The sequence below is a fragment of the Anolis sagrei genome, chromosome 2, assembly GCF_037176765.1.
Source record: "Anolis sagrei isolate rAnoSag1 chromosome 2, rAnoSag1.mat, whole genome shotgun sequence".
Lineage (NCBI taxonomy): Eukaryota > Metazoa > Chordata > Lepidosauria > Squamata > Dactyloidae > Anolis > Anolis sagrei.
The window spans coordinates 13,242,629-13,257,337 of record NC_090022.1 but is presented as its reverse complement, the minus strand read 5'-3'; the positions used below and the strand labels follow the sequence as shown (position 1 = coordinate 13,257,337).

At 43.3% G+C, this 14,709-nt stretch overlaps 1 protein-coding gene across 3 annotated transcripts; it reads right to left on the bottom strand.

The window, feature by feature from the left end:
* Positions 1-1,782: 1,782 nt before the first annotated feature.
* LOC132766074 (putative nuclease HARBI1) lies at positions 1,783-13,854 on the bottom strand. Of its 3 annotated transcripts, none has more exons than XM_067465297.1 (7): positions 13,124-13,854; positions 9,821-9,899; positions 9,513-9,639; positions 8,184-8,285; positions 7,827-7,985; positions 5,442-6,121; positions 1,783-3,404 (listed from the first exon to the last, which is right to left on the bottom strand). In XM_067465297.1, the coding sequence occupies exons 1-7, from the start codon at positions 13,171-13,173 to the stop codon at positions 2,715-2,717; spliced, it is 1,887 nt and encodes a 628-aa protein (XP_067321398.1). In that variant the 5' UTR covers positions 13,174-13,854; the 3' UTR covers positions 1,783-2,714. The 3 variants fall into 3 exon arrangements, with proteins under 3 accessions (XP_067321398.1, XP_067321399.1, XP_060616399.2); XM_067465298.1 differs by having other exon boundaries at positions 9,821-9,903; positions 13,124-13,852; XM_060760416.2 differs by having other exon boundaries at positions 9,821-9,903; positions 13,217-13,851.
* Between the last annotated feature and the right edge of the window lie 855 nt (positions 13,855-14,709).

The window sequence follows — 14,709 nt, the reverse complement described above, 5'->3', positions numbered from 1 at the left end:
ATCGATACTGCGATGTAATAAAAACCACATGTAGTTCACGTTTTACCAGTCTACACACTGTCTTACCAGAAAAAGAAAATATTTATTTATTTATTTAACAGTGTATTTTAATATTAGAATCATAGAATCATAGAATCAAAGAGTTGGAAGAGACCTCATGGGCCATCCAGTCCAACCCCCTGCCAAGAAGCAGGAATATTGCATTCAAATCACCCCTGACAGATGGCCATCCAGTCTCTGCTTAAAAGCTTCCAAAGAAGGAGCCTCCACCACACTCCGGGGCAGAGAGTTCCACTGCTGAACGGCTCTCACAGTCAGGAAGTTCTTCCTAATGTTCAGATGGAATCTCCTCTCTTGTAGTTTGAAGCCATTGTTCCGCGTCCTAGTCTCCAAGGAAGCAGAAAACAAGCTTGCTCCCTCCTCCCTGTGGCTTCCTCTCACATATTTATACATGGCTATCATATCTCCTCTCAGCCTTCTCTTCTTCAGGCTAAACATGCCCAGCTCCTTAAGCCGCTCCTCATAGGGCTTGTTCTCCAGATATTTATTAATTTATTTCACTCATTTCTACCCCGCCCTTCTCAACCCCCGAGGGGGGACTCAGGGCGGCTTACAAAAGGCACAATTCGATGCCAACAACAACAATAAGATAAAACATGTATCAATAGCAATTATAAAACAATTAAAACAAACAAGTTATATATCACAATCAATAAAACCAATCTAATGTTCAATGTTCGCCAGCTCAGAATCCGTAAATTCATTCCACATTGTCAAATCCTATCAATTCTAGTCATCATTGTCCTTTGTCTATCTGCCAGATTACCCAAAGGCCTGGTCCCATATCCATGTTTTTAGTTTCCTTCTGAAAGAGAGGAGGAATGTCGATGATCTGATTTCCCCGGGAAGTGAATTCCACAGGCGAGGGGCCACCACCGAGAAGGCACTGCTCCTCGTCCCCACCAATCTCACTTGTGAAAGAGGTGGGGCCGAGAGCAGCCCCCCCCCCCCCCCCAGAAGATCTTAAACTCCGAGGCGGGATGTAGAGGGAGATGCGTTTGGACAGGTACGCTGGGCCGGAGCTGTATAGGGTTTTGTAGGTCAAAACCAGCACTTTGAATTGTGCTCGGAACTGGATCGGCAGCCAGTGGAGCTGACATAACAGAGTGGTGGTATGTTCCCTGTATGACACTCCGGTGAGTAATCTGGCCACCACCCGCTGGACTAATTGAAGTTTCCAAACAGTCTTCAAAGGCAACCCCACGTAGAGTGGGTTGCAGTAATCTATTCAGGATGTAACAAGAGCGTGGACCACTATAATGAATTCCATATAATGAATTCTTGTCCCGGCATTGAATGTTTGCCGTATATATGCTGTGCTCCACCTTGAGTCCCCTTTGGGTTGAGAAGGGCGGAATATAAACATTTTACATGAATAAATAATTTATATTCTGCCCTTCTCACCATGCAGGGGACTCAGGGCGGATTACAATGCACATATACACGGCAAACGTTCAATACCATTTAGATATACAACATATATAGACAGACATAGAGGCAATTTGACATTCCAGCTTTTCCGGCTCCATGAGGGTATGCTTGGTTCCGGCCACAGAGGGAGGTGCCGCTTCACCGTCCACTTTAGGATACGTGTTCTGTCACGCACTGGGCCTGTAATAATTGCCTTTTGAAATAGGATGTGCACCTTGTGCCCAGTGGGAAGCCAGGGTGCCACAAAAGAGGCCCTCAAGGATTTTCCTGAAGAAATGGTCTTTAGATGGCTTGAAAGGTTCAACAAAATCCTTTATTATTGAACAAATTAAACAGATATTTCTCAAATATTCAATGAGTCAAACAAATGCTTCAAGGCTTTAAATCAACTGGTGTCTTCCTTAATCGTGTCCACAAGGGACAGACAACTGTCTTTGTTAATTGTTCTTATACTTTGAGAGGAAAACCCTTTTTTAACCTCTCCCAGGCTGTCTGTTATCTAAGTTTTGTTGGTGTGGGATCTACTACCGATTCCAAACTGCGTCTTGGTACCGAGTAAACTTACCAGGCAAAGCTTGTAGATTCTCCAGCTGGAGTTCTCTGGGTCTGTAAAGCTGTTTTCCCTCCGGAATTTCTTAGAGACTTTAGGGCTGTTTCCCTCAGATGCTGTAAGGCTGAGAGGCTCTGCCAGAGCTTTGGGACTGTTTTCCCCTGGAATGTCCCTGGAATTTCCTGGACATCATTTTCCCTGGATGGTCCTGAGAAATGAAGCTTTTCTGCAGGTGAAGCTTGTCCACATCCTCTAACTTAGCTTTCTCTCACTAAGACTGACTAAAAATGGCCCCCTCATCCCTTCCCATCTCCCTGGGAGAAGGGGCGGTTCCAAACTTAACAATGATAGACAGGTGGCTTGCCCTATGACTGCAAACCAAAGGAAGCCACCTTTTTGCAGAATCCCTGAAACTTTGGAATGCATGCAAACATTTAATAGAAAGACGTACCAGCACAATAAGAGCGTTGGATAAGGTGGAATGTCGGATAAGCGAAGGTTGGATAAGAGAGCCTCTACTGTATTATTATTATTACTAAACAAAACACAACATGTTGGTTTCATCCAAAGGTTTTAATGGGAAAAACCCACCTATGTATACACGCAAATAAGAATTATGTTAAGAATTGCAGCCAGCCAACCAACCAATGTATATTCCCGTTATCTCCCCAAATCAACTGCTGCTTTGATCAGCCAGGAAATCTGCGATGGCGTTGCGCACCACCTCTCCCTCTTCCTTATCCTTCTTGTTGTCCAGATAGGGCTCCATCTCAGGTGAGAAGACGTCGTAGGGAATGATAAGTCCTTCCTGCAGTGCATGTCCTTTGGTCTCACAAATGTTGTGGAGCGCAACGCAGGCAGTGATCATCACTTCGGCGTTCTCCAACGACACTGGGAGCCTCCCAGTGAGGCACTGCCACCGTCTTCTCAACCTGCACATGGCCTGTTCTACGACATCGTGGCAGACGCGGAAAGTAGCATTGTAGGCACTCTGCTTCCGGTCAGTCTGGTCCTCGTAAGGGGTCATCAGCCATTTCCGCAGAGGATACGAGCCGTCGGCTAAGATCAACGGCGGGATCTGTACATCCCCCATAGTGATTGTTGGGTGACCAGGGACAAAAGCACCTTTATCCATGGCCTGGCATATCGCAGAGTTGCGGAAGACATTCTTCCTGTGCCTCTTCACTTCAACGTTGATGAATCGTCCAGTGTGGTCTGTGGTTCCTTGGAGAAGGAAGGTGTGGAGTTTCATGCGACTGACGGGCTTGTCTGCGTGGCTCGTAAAAACAACAATCGGCACATGGATCCTGCCCATGGCGCCAATGCAATGAGGGAAACCCATGCTGCGGAAACCCTCCATAATCTACAAGGGATAAAAACAACAGTAAATTTAAAAGGCAGACATTGAAATCCGCCTAACTAGAGGAACCCTCTCCGAAGAGGAATAAGCAGTGCAGTGAGCCCTCCACATTGGGGCTAGATGAGACACGGCTGACATGCAACTGAACAATAGAAACAAAGAAATTTGCTTTTCTTTTACCTCTAGGAATTTCTAGGTCTTCCAGTATGACTCTATGGGTGACCTGTGCCAGAGGACCCTGAGATTCCTAGAGAGTTCTCCCTTCAATAAATATATGCTGTATATACTCAAGTATAAGTCAAGTTTTTCAGCCTTTTTTTAAGGGTGAAAAAGTTCCCCATGGCTTCTACTCGAGTCAAAATTATTTTAATGGCTTGTTGTTATTATTTTTATTACATTGATTATTTTATTATATTTATTGTTATTATTATTACATTTACATTACTCAATTATTATTTTTATTATATTTATTATTTTACTCTATATATTATTATTATTATGTTAATATTTTACTCTATTATTATTACATTTATTTTACTCTATTATTATTATTATTATTACTACATTTACAATTTACTCTATTCTTATTACGTTTACTAGCTGTACTCGCCACGTGTTGCTGTTGCCAACCTTCCCTCCCTCTTTCTCTCCTTCTTTCTTTCTCTTCTTCCTTCCCTCTTTTTCTTTCCCTCTCCCCTTCCTTCCTTCCTTCCTTCCTTCCTTCCTTCCTTCCTTCCTTCCTTCCTTCTTTCCTTCCTTCCTTGGTGTACTCAAATCTGTGTGTTTTCGAACTGCTAGGTTGGCAAGATCTGCACCTAAGAGCAGGATCTCACCCCACTCCTTGGATTCGAACCGCCAACATTTTAGTCAGCAAGTTCAGCAGCTCAGCAGTTTAACCTGCTGCGGTACCAGCGGCCTGTTACATAATATAATCAAATCTGCAAAAGTCAAAACCGCAAATGTGAAGGGACAACTGTATTTCAGAGGGAAGCAATAGCAAACCACTTATGAGTACAGTGGGTTGTCCACTTTAATTAAGGTTGATCAAAATATTCTTTTCCAGAATTACTACATCCTCAAGTGCAATTCTATAGAATCATAGAATCATAGAGTTGGAAGAGACCTCATGGGCCATTCAACCCAAGAAGCAGGAAAATTGCATTCAAATCCCCCCCAACAGATGGCCATCCAGCCTCTGTTTAAAAGCTTCCAAAGAAGGAGCCTCCACCACACTCCGGGGCAGAGAGTTCCACTGCTGAACAGTCAGGAAGTTCTTCCTAATGTTCAGCTGGAATCTCCTTTCTTGTAGCTTGAAGCCATTGTTCCGCGTCCATTCTCCAGGGCAGCAGAAAACAGGCTTTCTCCCTCCTCCCTGTGGCGTCCTCTCACATATTTATACATGGCTATCATATCTCCTCTCAGCCTTCTCTTCTTCAGGCTAAACATGCTCAGCTCTTTAAGCTGCTCCTTATAGGCTTGTTCTCCAGACCCTTGATCCTTTTAGCCACCCTCCTCTGGACACATTCCAGCTTGCCAACATCTCTCTTCAATTGTGGTGCCCAGAATTGGACACAGTATTCCATGTGTGGTCTAACCAAGGCTGAATAAAGGGGGATCAGCTATGATCAGCTTCCAACAAAATTAAATCTCAGATTTGTGCTGGAAGACATAAAAATTCCAAGGTGTCATGACCTTATTTCCTTATTTTGTGTGAAGTCATGAAATTAGGCCTTGCCTTAGACCTGTCCTGTGTATGTTTGAAATCTGTGAGAAGGTTGCTATGGAAACGGGAGCAATGCTGTGGAGGGGCCAGGGTGAGGCATGAGGGAAATAAACTGTCAGTTGGAATTTTGTTGCGTTCCCTAATGCATGCTTTTGAATTAAAGCCTTCCAACTTTTGTGAGGTAATTTCTTTATCAGAAAGCTATAGATCCGACACAAGGAAGGAATTATCTCATATGAAAAATTTATTTATGTTTTATGTCTTTCACTGGGGTCCCAAGCAAATTTGGAAGGCTGCCTCTACTTTAAAAGACATACCTTTTGGTGATCCCCCAGGCAGATCATGTGGGGAACGAGAAGCAGCTCGATGGCAAAGCAAACCTCCAGAACGATCTCTCCCACGGTAGTCCTCCCGATTCCAAACTGAATGGCGGCCTCCCGGTAGCGTTCCCGATTCGAAAGGTACCACACCGCGATTGCCACGCGCTTCTCCACAGTGATGGCCTCTCTCATGATGGTCCGCTGTCTCTCCAGCTTGGGCCGCAGCACCTCGGCGATTTCAAAGAGGGTGCTCCGACTCATGCGGAAATGCTCAATCCACTTGGCATCGTCGTAGGTTTCGCGCACAAAGACCTCCCACCAGTTGGGATTGGTGGAGGGGGAGACCCACCAGCGTCGTGGCAGAGGCTGGTTATCCAGCAGTGCCACCAGGGCCGCTCTGTTTCTAGTCCGCCTCCGACGCAGCACGCGGCTCACCGCGTGAATGCGCAAAAAGTGTTCCTGGAAAGCCAGGGAGATGTGTTTCCTCCGTCTCTGCTGCCGACTGATGCTCAACCAATAGGCGTTGCAGAGGCTAAGCATGGAACGGAGCACGGAGAGCAGAGCATGGAGGTAGGCCTTCAGCAGGAGGAGAAGCGAGTGTGGCTCCATCTTGAGCAAGGAGAGGCTTTGCAGGTTGCAGGAATGGTCTTTAAGGAGTTCGGAACCGCCTTCTTCCACTGTTTACAATAATACAATTTGATTATCAATCAATATGCTTAACAAGGGCCATGACAAAGAGTTGTAAAATATACAGAACATTCGAGATAAAGAATACAAAAGGAACCAAAGCTTGTTATCAGACTTTAAAAGATTATTTTCAGTCCAGAGAAGGATGACTAAAATGGTCAAAGGCCCAAAAGCCAACTTCTATAAGAATTGTCTCAAGGAGCTGGATATGTTGCACTTGGAGAAAAAAGGCTGAGACGGGAAATGATAGCAATATTTCCATTTTGGTTGCTCTTCTCCAGACACTTTCCAGCTTATCAATATCCTTCCTGATTTAGCTGTCTAAAACTGAGCTTGCAGCACTGCCTAGTTTGGAAGAAGTCAGCAATGCCATCAGCCAACAAAAAAATAACAAAGCCAGCGGACCTGATGGGATCCCTGCTAAAATCTTTAAAGAGGAAGGCGCATCAAGCCAACCCTGACCGGGACTGCCTTCCATCTGGAAACCAGTGTCCTCACTGCGGGAGAACATGCAGGTCAAGAATAGGGCTCCACAGTCAACTACGGACCCACAGCCAGTACACTGATCTTGGAAGACAATCCTACTCAGACAATGAGGGATCGCCGAAGTAAGTAAGTAAAGTAAAACTGGACACAGTATTATTCCATTTTGGTTGCCGAATAATACTATCATTTCCTTGGTCCAGGCCAGACCTAGGCAAACTTTGGCCCTCTAGGTGTTTTGGACTTCAACTCCCACAATTCCCAACAGCCGGTGTTTCCTCCACCACAGACATCCCAGGGTTTCTTATTATTTATTTATTTACAGTATTTATATTCTGCCTTTCTCATCCTGCAGGGGACTCAAGGCGGATTACAGTGCACATATACATTGCAAACATTCAATGCCATAGACACACAACATATATAGACAAACACAGAGGCAATTTAACATTCCAGCTTTTCTGGCTTCATGAGGGTATGCCTGGTTCCGGCCACAGGGGGAGCTGGTGCTTCACCGTCCACTCGTGGCAATGGATCCTTTGATGGAGTAGTTTCTCATTCTTCTGCATGCTGCTGGAAGGTTTTATGGTGTCATAAATTAGTTAAATTAGCCTCCCCACATAAGTGGTACCTAAATTTCTTACTTGACAGATGCAACTGTCTTTCAGGCTGCAAAGGTCGACAGCAAGCTAGACAAATGGTCGGGAGCTTACTCCAACCCGGGCTGGCTTCGAACTTATTACCTTTCAGTCAGTGGTGATTTAATGAAGCTGACTCCTAGCCAACTGCATCACAACTCGGTCCTTACTCTATCCATTGGTATGGAATTTGCATGACTTTGTCCACTGCCTCTCCCATAACCCTTTCCTATTCTTTTCTGTGGCACACAGCAAACAGAGTGGGGTCAATCAGCAATTGGAGGACTGAGTCAACATGATGGAAAATGTAGTTCACCCCGCATCAAGCCAGAGCGCTGTGACCCTCCACCAATGGACCAAGACCACATTTGGCACAAAGAACCCCTGCAACCAACAAAAAATACTAGAGAGCTTTGAAGGGTATTGACCTTGATTTACAACAGCTGGTAGGCTGTTAGGAATTGTGGAAATCGAAGTCCAAAACACCCGGAGGGCCGAAGTTTACCCATGCATTGGCTGTTGCAAAAAGTCCTATATATCTGCATTTCATGATGCATTAGTAACCAATACTCACTCTCATTGCAATCATTTTGGGGAGAAATATTCTCTTGGTGTTTCTGTAGAAGGACATCGATTTCGTCCTTTTCCTCTTCCACCTCTTCTTCTTCTTCCAATAAGGACTCTTCCAAATGAAAATAATCCTCCCATTTGATGTTATTCGCCAACGCATCACCTTTAGAAGTGTATGTGAGAGAGTGGAGAGAATATATTACCAAATAATCACCTTAATTAAAAAAAAAGGAAAAATTCCAACTGAATGTTAAACCTAGTGCTTTTGAGTCAGGCAGAAACAAATAAGGGAACGATCTCCAACTAGGACGAAGTCATAACTTCTGGAGAAAGAAAGGACTTATAGCCATCAAAGCCTTACCTGTAAGCCTCTCCTCTTCCGCTGAGCTCTGGATAAGCCATTCTTGGTCTCTGTCTTCTTCCAGCCAGGAGATGAGAACCGGCTTGAAGCTCAGCAGTTGCTCTGGAAATTAACACACATTTGGTGAGGCACCAGCACACTTTGAAAGAGGTTAAGAGCAGCTAAGACTTGTGTCAAACTGCAGTCATTCTACAGTGTAGATCAGGCATGGGCAAACATCGGCCCTCCAGGTGTTTTGGACTCCAACTCCCACCATTCCTAACAGCCTACCGAGCATGAAATAATTTAGGTACCACTTATGCGTGGAGACGAATTTAACTAATTTACGATGCCATAAAACTCTCCTGCAGCGTGCAAAAGAATGAGGAAGTATTCCATTGATGTCACAAGTGGACGGCGAAGCAACAGCTCCCCCTGTGGCCAGAATTTGAAGTATACCCTCATGAAGCTGGAAAGTTAAATAGCCTCTGTGTGTCTATATATGCCAGCCCGGGTCGGAGTAAGCTCCAGACCATTTGTCTAACTTGCTGTCGACCTTTGCAGCCTGAAAGACAGTTGCATCTGTCAAGTAAGAAATTTAGATATCGCTTATGCGGAGAGGCGAATTTAACTAATTTATGACACCATAAAAATCTCCAGCAGCGTGGAAAAGAATGAGGAAGTACTCCATTGGTGTCACAAGTGGACGGTGAAGCAACAGCTCCCCCTGTGGCCAGAATTTGGAGTATACCCTCATGAAGCTGGAAAGTTAAATAGCCTCTGTGTGTCTGTCTATATATGCCAGCCCGGGTTGGAGTAAGCTCCAGACCATTTGTCTAACTTGCTGTCGACCTTTGCAGCCTGAAAGACAGTTGCATCTGTCAAGTAAGAAATTTAGATACCGCTTATGCGGAGAGGCGAATTTAACTAATTTATGACGCCATAAAAATCTCCAGCAGCGTGGGAAAGAATGAGGAAGTACTCCATTGGTGTCACAAGTGGACGGTGAAGCAACAGCTCCCCTGTGGCCAGAATTTGAAGTATACCCTCATGAAACTGGAAAGTTAAATAGCCTCTTTGTGTCTGTCTATATATGCTGTGTGTCTATGGAATTGAATGTTGGCCATGTATATCTGCATTGTGATCCGCCCTGAGTCACCTGCGGGGTGAGAAGGGCACAATACAAATACTGTAAATAAATGAATGAATAAATAATACCACTCTGGCAGGAAGGTAATGATGCTCCATGCAGTCATGCTGGCCACATGACTTTGGAGGTGTCTATGGACAAGGCCTGCTCTGCGGCTTCAAAATGGAGATGAGCACCAACTCCCAGAGTTGGACACTTACCCAGAGAAGTCACTGTCTCGTAATTCTCGAACATCGCATTCCTATAAAGCGTTTTTTGGCTCGGACCCAACAGAGCCCATTCCTCATCCGTGAAATACACAGCCACGTCCTCAAAGGTCACTGGGTTCTGCAAATATGATTTTTGTTGCTGCTGTTATTTATCTATTTATTCAATACACACACACTATAGTACCAAACCAACAATGTAAGTACAATACCAATCACTTCCTCGTTTAGTTAAACTTCTAACTAATAACCATACAAAAAAGAAAAATTAATATTCACACCCGATTTGCTATTAATCTCACCTGCGCTGGCCACTCGACAGCTGTTTCCACTCCGGAGCGAAGAGCCAATGGCCTTCGACATCTACACTGGGCCATTTCACTATCTGTGAAACATGAAAAGGTGAGTGTTTTAATATTTAATAAAATATTTAATAGAATATTTTTAAAATATTTAATAAAATATTTTAAAAATATTTAATAAAATATTTTTAAAATATTTAATAAACTATTTAATATTTTTAAAATATTTAATAAAATATTTAATACTATATTTAATACTATATTTTTAAAATATTTAATAAAATAAAATAATTAGAAATATATATGAAGTATACTCTCAGTTAACCGGAACACTCAAGCAACCAAATTGAAGAAATAATACCTTAAAAAATTTAAAAAGCTATTTTTCTGATATAGTGAAACTATAAAGCTATGGTACATTAAGTTGTATTTATTTGTCTCTTTAATTACTGTATTTCAGTACTACTATCCTGTCAATACAGAGTTTATGGTACGATATAGTATGGAGTACAGTATTAGTTAGGTCTGTTTTAATACTAACTCTGAAGCAACTGGAAACCATATTTACCTGTCATCTACTGATTTAATGGGGGTCTACTGTAATAACAACAACAACAACAAACAACTGAAAGGGTCTTTGAGTGAAATTTCTAAATGCTAAGCAAGGAATGAAATTAACAGCAAAAGAAAAATATACCCTTTCTCTGTAGAAAAGGAGCAACACGGAATAAAATGTTTTTAAGAAACAAGATGTGACATGTAGAGGTCATACAAAGTTCAAGCCTACATAGGAAGTAGTTGTGTTGTGGTTAAGCCAAAGGTTGTGGTTAAGTGCAGAGTCTGCAGGTACAAGAAGGTACTTTCCATCAAAAGGTCAAGGGAAAGAGAGTGCTTTCCATGACCAAAAAAATGTTCTTGCTTACTTGAGGGTATATAACGGTGTACAAAAGCCAAGTGGGGCGGCAGTCACTTGAAGGGTAGCATCTATGTATGCTGCTAGGCTGTCTGTCTTGTTCATGAAGAAACTAAAATAAACCTTGTTTTTTTAATCTTTTTTTGGAACTGTCTCCTTCCTTACGTGTTCCCGTGATGTGGACCTAAGAAGACCCAATTTAGGGTTTCTAACACAACAACAACAATATCATAGAATCATAGAATCATAGAATCAAAGAGTTGGAAGAGACCTCATGGGCCATCCAGTCCAACTCCCTGCCAAGAAGCAGGAATATTGCATTCAAATCACCCCTGACATATGGCCATCCAGCCTCTGCTTAAAAGCTTCCAAAGAAGGAGCCTCCACCACACTCCGGGGCAGAGAGTTCCACTGCTGAACGGCTCTCACAGTCAGGAAGTTCTTCCTAATGTTCAGCTGGAATCTCCTTTCTTGTAGTTTGAAGCCATTGTTCCGCGTCCTAGTCTCCAAGGAAGCATAAAACAAGCTTGCTCCCTCCTCCCTGTGGCTTCCTCTCACATATTTATACATGGCTATCATATCTCCTCTCAGCCTTCTCTTCTTCAGGCTAAACATGCCCAGTTCCCTAAGCCGCTCCTCATAGGGCTTGTTCTCCAGACCCTTGAACATTTTAGTCGCCCTCCTCTGGACACATTCCAGCTTGTCAATATCTCTCTTGAATTGTGGTGCCCAGAATTGGACACAATATTCCAGATGTGGTCTAACCAAAGCAGAATAGAGGGGTAGCATGACTTCCGTAGATCTAGACACTATGCTCCTATTGATGCAGGCCAAAATCCCATTGGCTTTTTTTGCCACCACGTCACATTGTTGGCTCATGTTTAACTTGTTGTCCACGAGGACTCCAAGATCGTTTTCATACGTACTGCTCTCGAGCCAGTCAACAACAATATCCCATGGGTGCCAGATTATTATATCAGCACTTTGGACTCAAGCAATGAAGGATCTACACCAAACAGTGCTCTCTGGATGTAGTTAAACTACAACTCCCAAATTCAAGGTCAATGCCCACCAAACCCTTCCAGTATTTTCTCTTGGTCATGGCAGTCCTGTATGCCAAGTTTGGTTAAATTCCATCATTGGTGGAGTTCAGAATGCTCTTTGATTGTAGGTGAACTATAAATCTCAGCAACTACAACTCCCAAATGACAAAATACCTGAGGGCCTGCTTATCCCCCTACCAACCCTAGAGATTACTTTGGTCTGAAGACCAAAATTTGCCCAACATCCGGACTTATCATCTGTCCTCTACTAGGCAGAGAGCCTTCTCGATTGTGGCCCCTTATTTATGGAATGCCTTGCCAGTTAAAACCCGATCTATCCGAGACCTACTTGCTTTTCGGAAAGCCTGTAAAACCTTTCTCTTCCGACAAGCTTTCGATGGGTGAATAACTCGGGACTATGTCTGTTCTTGTTTTATTGTATTTTAAAGTTAATTGTATTGTTTTAATCTACTGCTGTAAACCACTCCAAGCCAAATTGGAAGTAGCGGTATACAAGTCAAATAAATAAATAAAATCAATGCCCGCAACCACACCAGTATTAAAATTTGGGTGTATCGGGTATTCATGTTTTTATTGACTTGTACAGTTTTGTATTTTATATGCTAATGTTTTTAATTGTATTATATATTGTTGGGGGCACCAAATTGTGCCGACTGTAAACCGCCTTGAAAAAGGCAGTTTATAAATACAGCAAATAAATAAATAAATAAATAAAATAATTTCATAGTATTGATCTATGGCAGCTCAAATGTTGTCAAAACTATATTAATGCAACCTTGTCGATGCACTCTGAGATGTTAAGGGACTACAACTCCCATGCTCCCCATAAACCAGGGAGGATGGGAGTTATAGTCAAGTCTAAAAATCTAGGGTCCAGGGATTCCTGCAATGATCCTTTCCAAACCACTTGCCCAAAGGGAGACTATTATTATTATTAGAAACACAACAAGATGAGTCCACAACAGACATTCTGCTGGCTGTTGTCTTGGATCACACATCGGACACTTCCCAAGTGTCTAGGACTGTGTGATGTATTGGCGAATAATGCATGCAGATCCCAGTAAGGTCGCCTTCTGCAGCTGGAAGATGGTCATTTTGTCAGTGCCGATTGTGTTTAAGTGCAGGCCAAGGTCTTTAGGCACTGCACCCAGTGTGCCGATCACACTGGGACCACCTTGACTGGCTTGTGCCAGTCTTTGCAGTTCGGTCTTTAAATCCTCATATCATGTCAGCTTTTCCAGTTGTTTCTCTTTAATCCTGCTGTCACCTGGGATTGCAATGATGATGATGATGATGATTATTATTATTATTACTATTATTATTTACCTGTCAGCTCTTTCTCTCCAGCCAGCTGCAAAGCCAAGGGAGCTTTGCATTGTTGTTGCTGTTGTTGTTGTTATTATTATTATTATTATTTACCTGTCAGCTCCTTCTCTCCAGCCAGCTGCAAAGCAAAAGGAGCTTTGCATTTTCCTGGAGGAGGAGGAGGAGCAAATAGGACACCAATCTCTCTTTCTCTCTCTTCCTATCTGCTCTAGGAATATGAGATCTTCCTTGTTTTAACTCTGAAGGATTCAAAGCAGAGGAGCATTTGCAGGATGGCTTGCCAAAGATCCCAAGTTGGAAAGCTCCATTGTGGCGGCAGCATCCCAAATGAATGAAAACTTATGGTTGGAAAAAGTCCCAGAAAAGTCATTTTGCTAAGCAATCTGTGCATCTATACTGGCACTACTTGAACTGCCATGACTCAGTACTATGGAATCCTGGGAGTTGTAGTTTCACAGGGCATCAGTGCGCCAACACTGTGGAGTGAATATAGTTTCACACCTGGAGACTTGGGCCAGTGGCACAGTGTTGTGGCACAGCTGGTTGGGACCAGGTTGTTGCGCAGCTGGTTGGGAGTCATCTGCATTCAAATCACCATTGACCAAAAGGTTGTGAGTTTGAAGCCAGCCTGGTTTGGAGTAAGCTCCTGACCATTTGTCTAACTTGTTGTCGACCTTTGCAGCCTGAAAGACAGTTGCATCTATCAAGTAGGTAATTTAGGTACCGCTTATGCGGGGAGGCAAATTTAACTAATTTATGACGCCATAAAAATCTCCAGCAGTGTGCAAAAGAATGAGGATGTACTCCATTGGTGTCAAAAGTAGATAGTGAAGCGACAGCTCCCCCTGTGGCCGGATTTAAAAGAATACCGCTCATGAAGCTGGGAAGTTAAATAGCCTCTGTGTGTCTGTCTATATATGTTGTGAATCTATGGCATGGAATGTTTGCCATGTATATGTGCATTGTGATCCGCGGGGTGGGATGGGGGGGGGGAATATAAATACTGTAAACAAACAAACAAATAAATAATGCTTGAATTCATTTGCCGTGGTAGCACAGCATGTTAAACCGATAGCTTCAGGAAACTTGCTGACCAGGTTGGCAGTTCAAAGCCACAGGTTAGTGTGAGCTCCCGCAGTTAGCCCTAGCAGTTCGAAAACATGGCATGTGAGTAGATCAATAGGTACTGCCTCTGTGAGAAGGTAAAAGGTGCCCATGTAGACATGCCAGCAAAACAACCAGGACAATAGACTCCTTAGCATGGAAATGGAAGAAGAGTTGAGCACCGCCTTCAGACGCCAGAGATGGAAAGGGAAACCTTTGCCTTTGCTTGTGTATTATATGTCATTGTTGTTCAATGTCTAAAAGGCATTGAATGTTTGCCTATATATGTGTATCGTCATGACCTTATTTCCTGGTTTAGTGAGAAGCCAGGAAATTAGGCCATGCCTTTGATCTGGCCTGTGTATATTTTAAACAAGGACGAGGATTGTATTGGAAATGGGAGCAATGAAGGGGAGGGGCCAGCATGAAGGATAGGAGGCTTGAGGGAAATAAACAGTCAGTTGGAATTTTGTTGCGTTCCC

Bases quoted from the DNA above. Each gene is read 5' to 3' on its own strand.
- LOC132766074 (XM_067465297.1), bottom strand. From the start codon at position 13,173: ATGCAAAGCTCCCTTGGCTTTGCAGCTGGCTGGAGAGAAAGAGCTGAC. The intron at 8,286-9,512 runs GTAAGTGTCCAA...GTTAATTTCCAG, and splicing joins CGAGACAGTGACTTCTCTGG to AGCAACTGCTGAGCTTCAAG. The intron at 3,405-5,441 runs GTATGTCTTTTA...TATCCCTTGTAG, and splicing joins GCCTGGGGGATCACCAAAAG to ATTATGGAGGGTTTCCGCAG.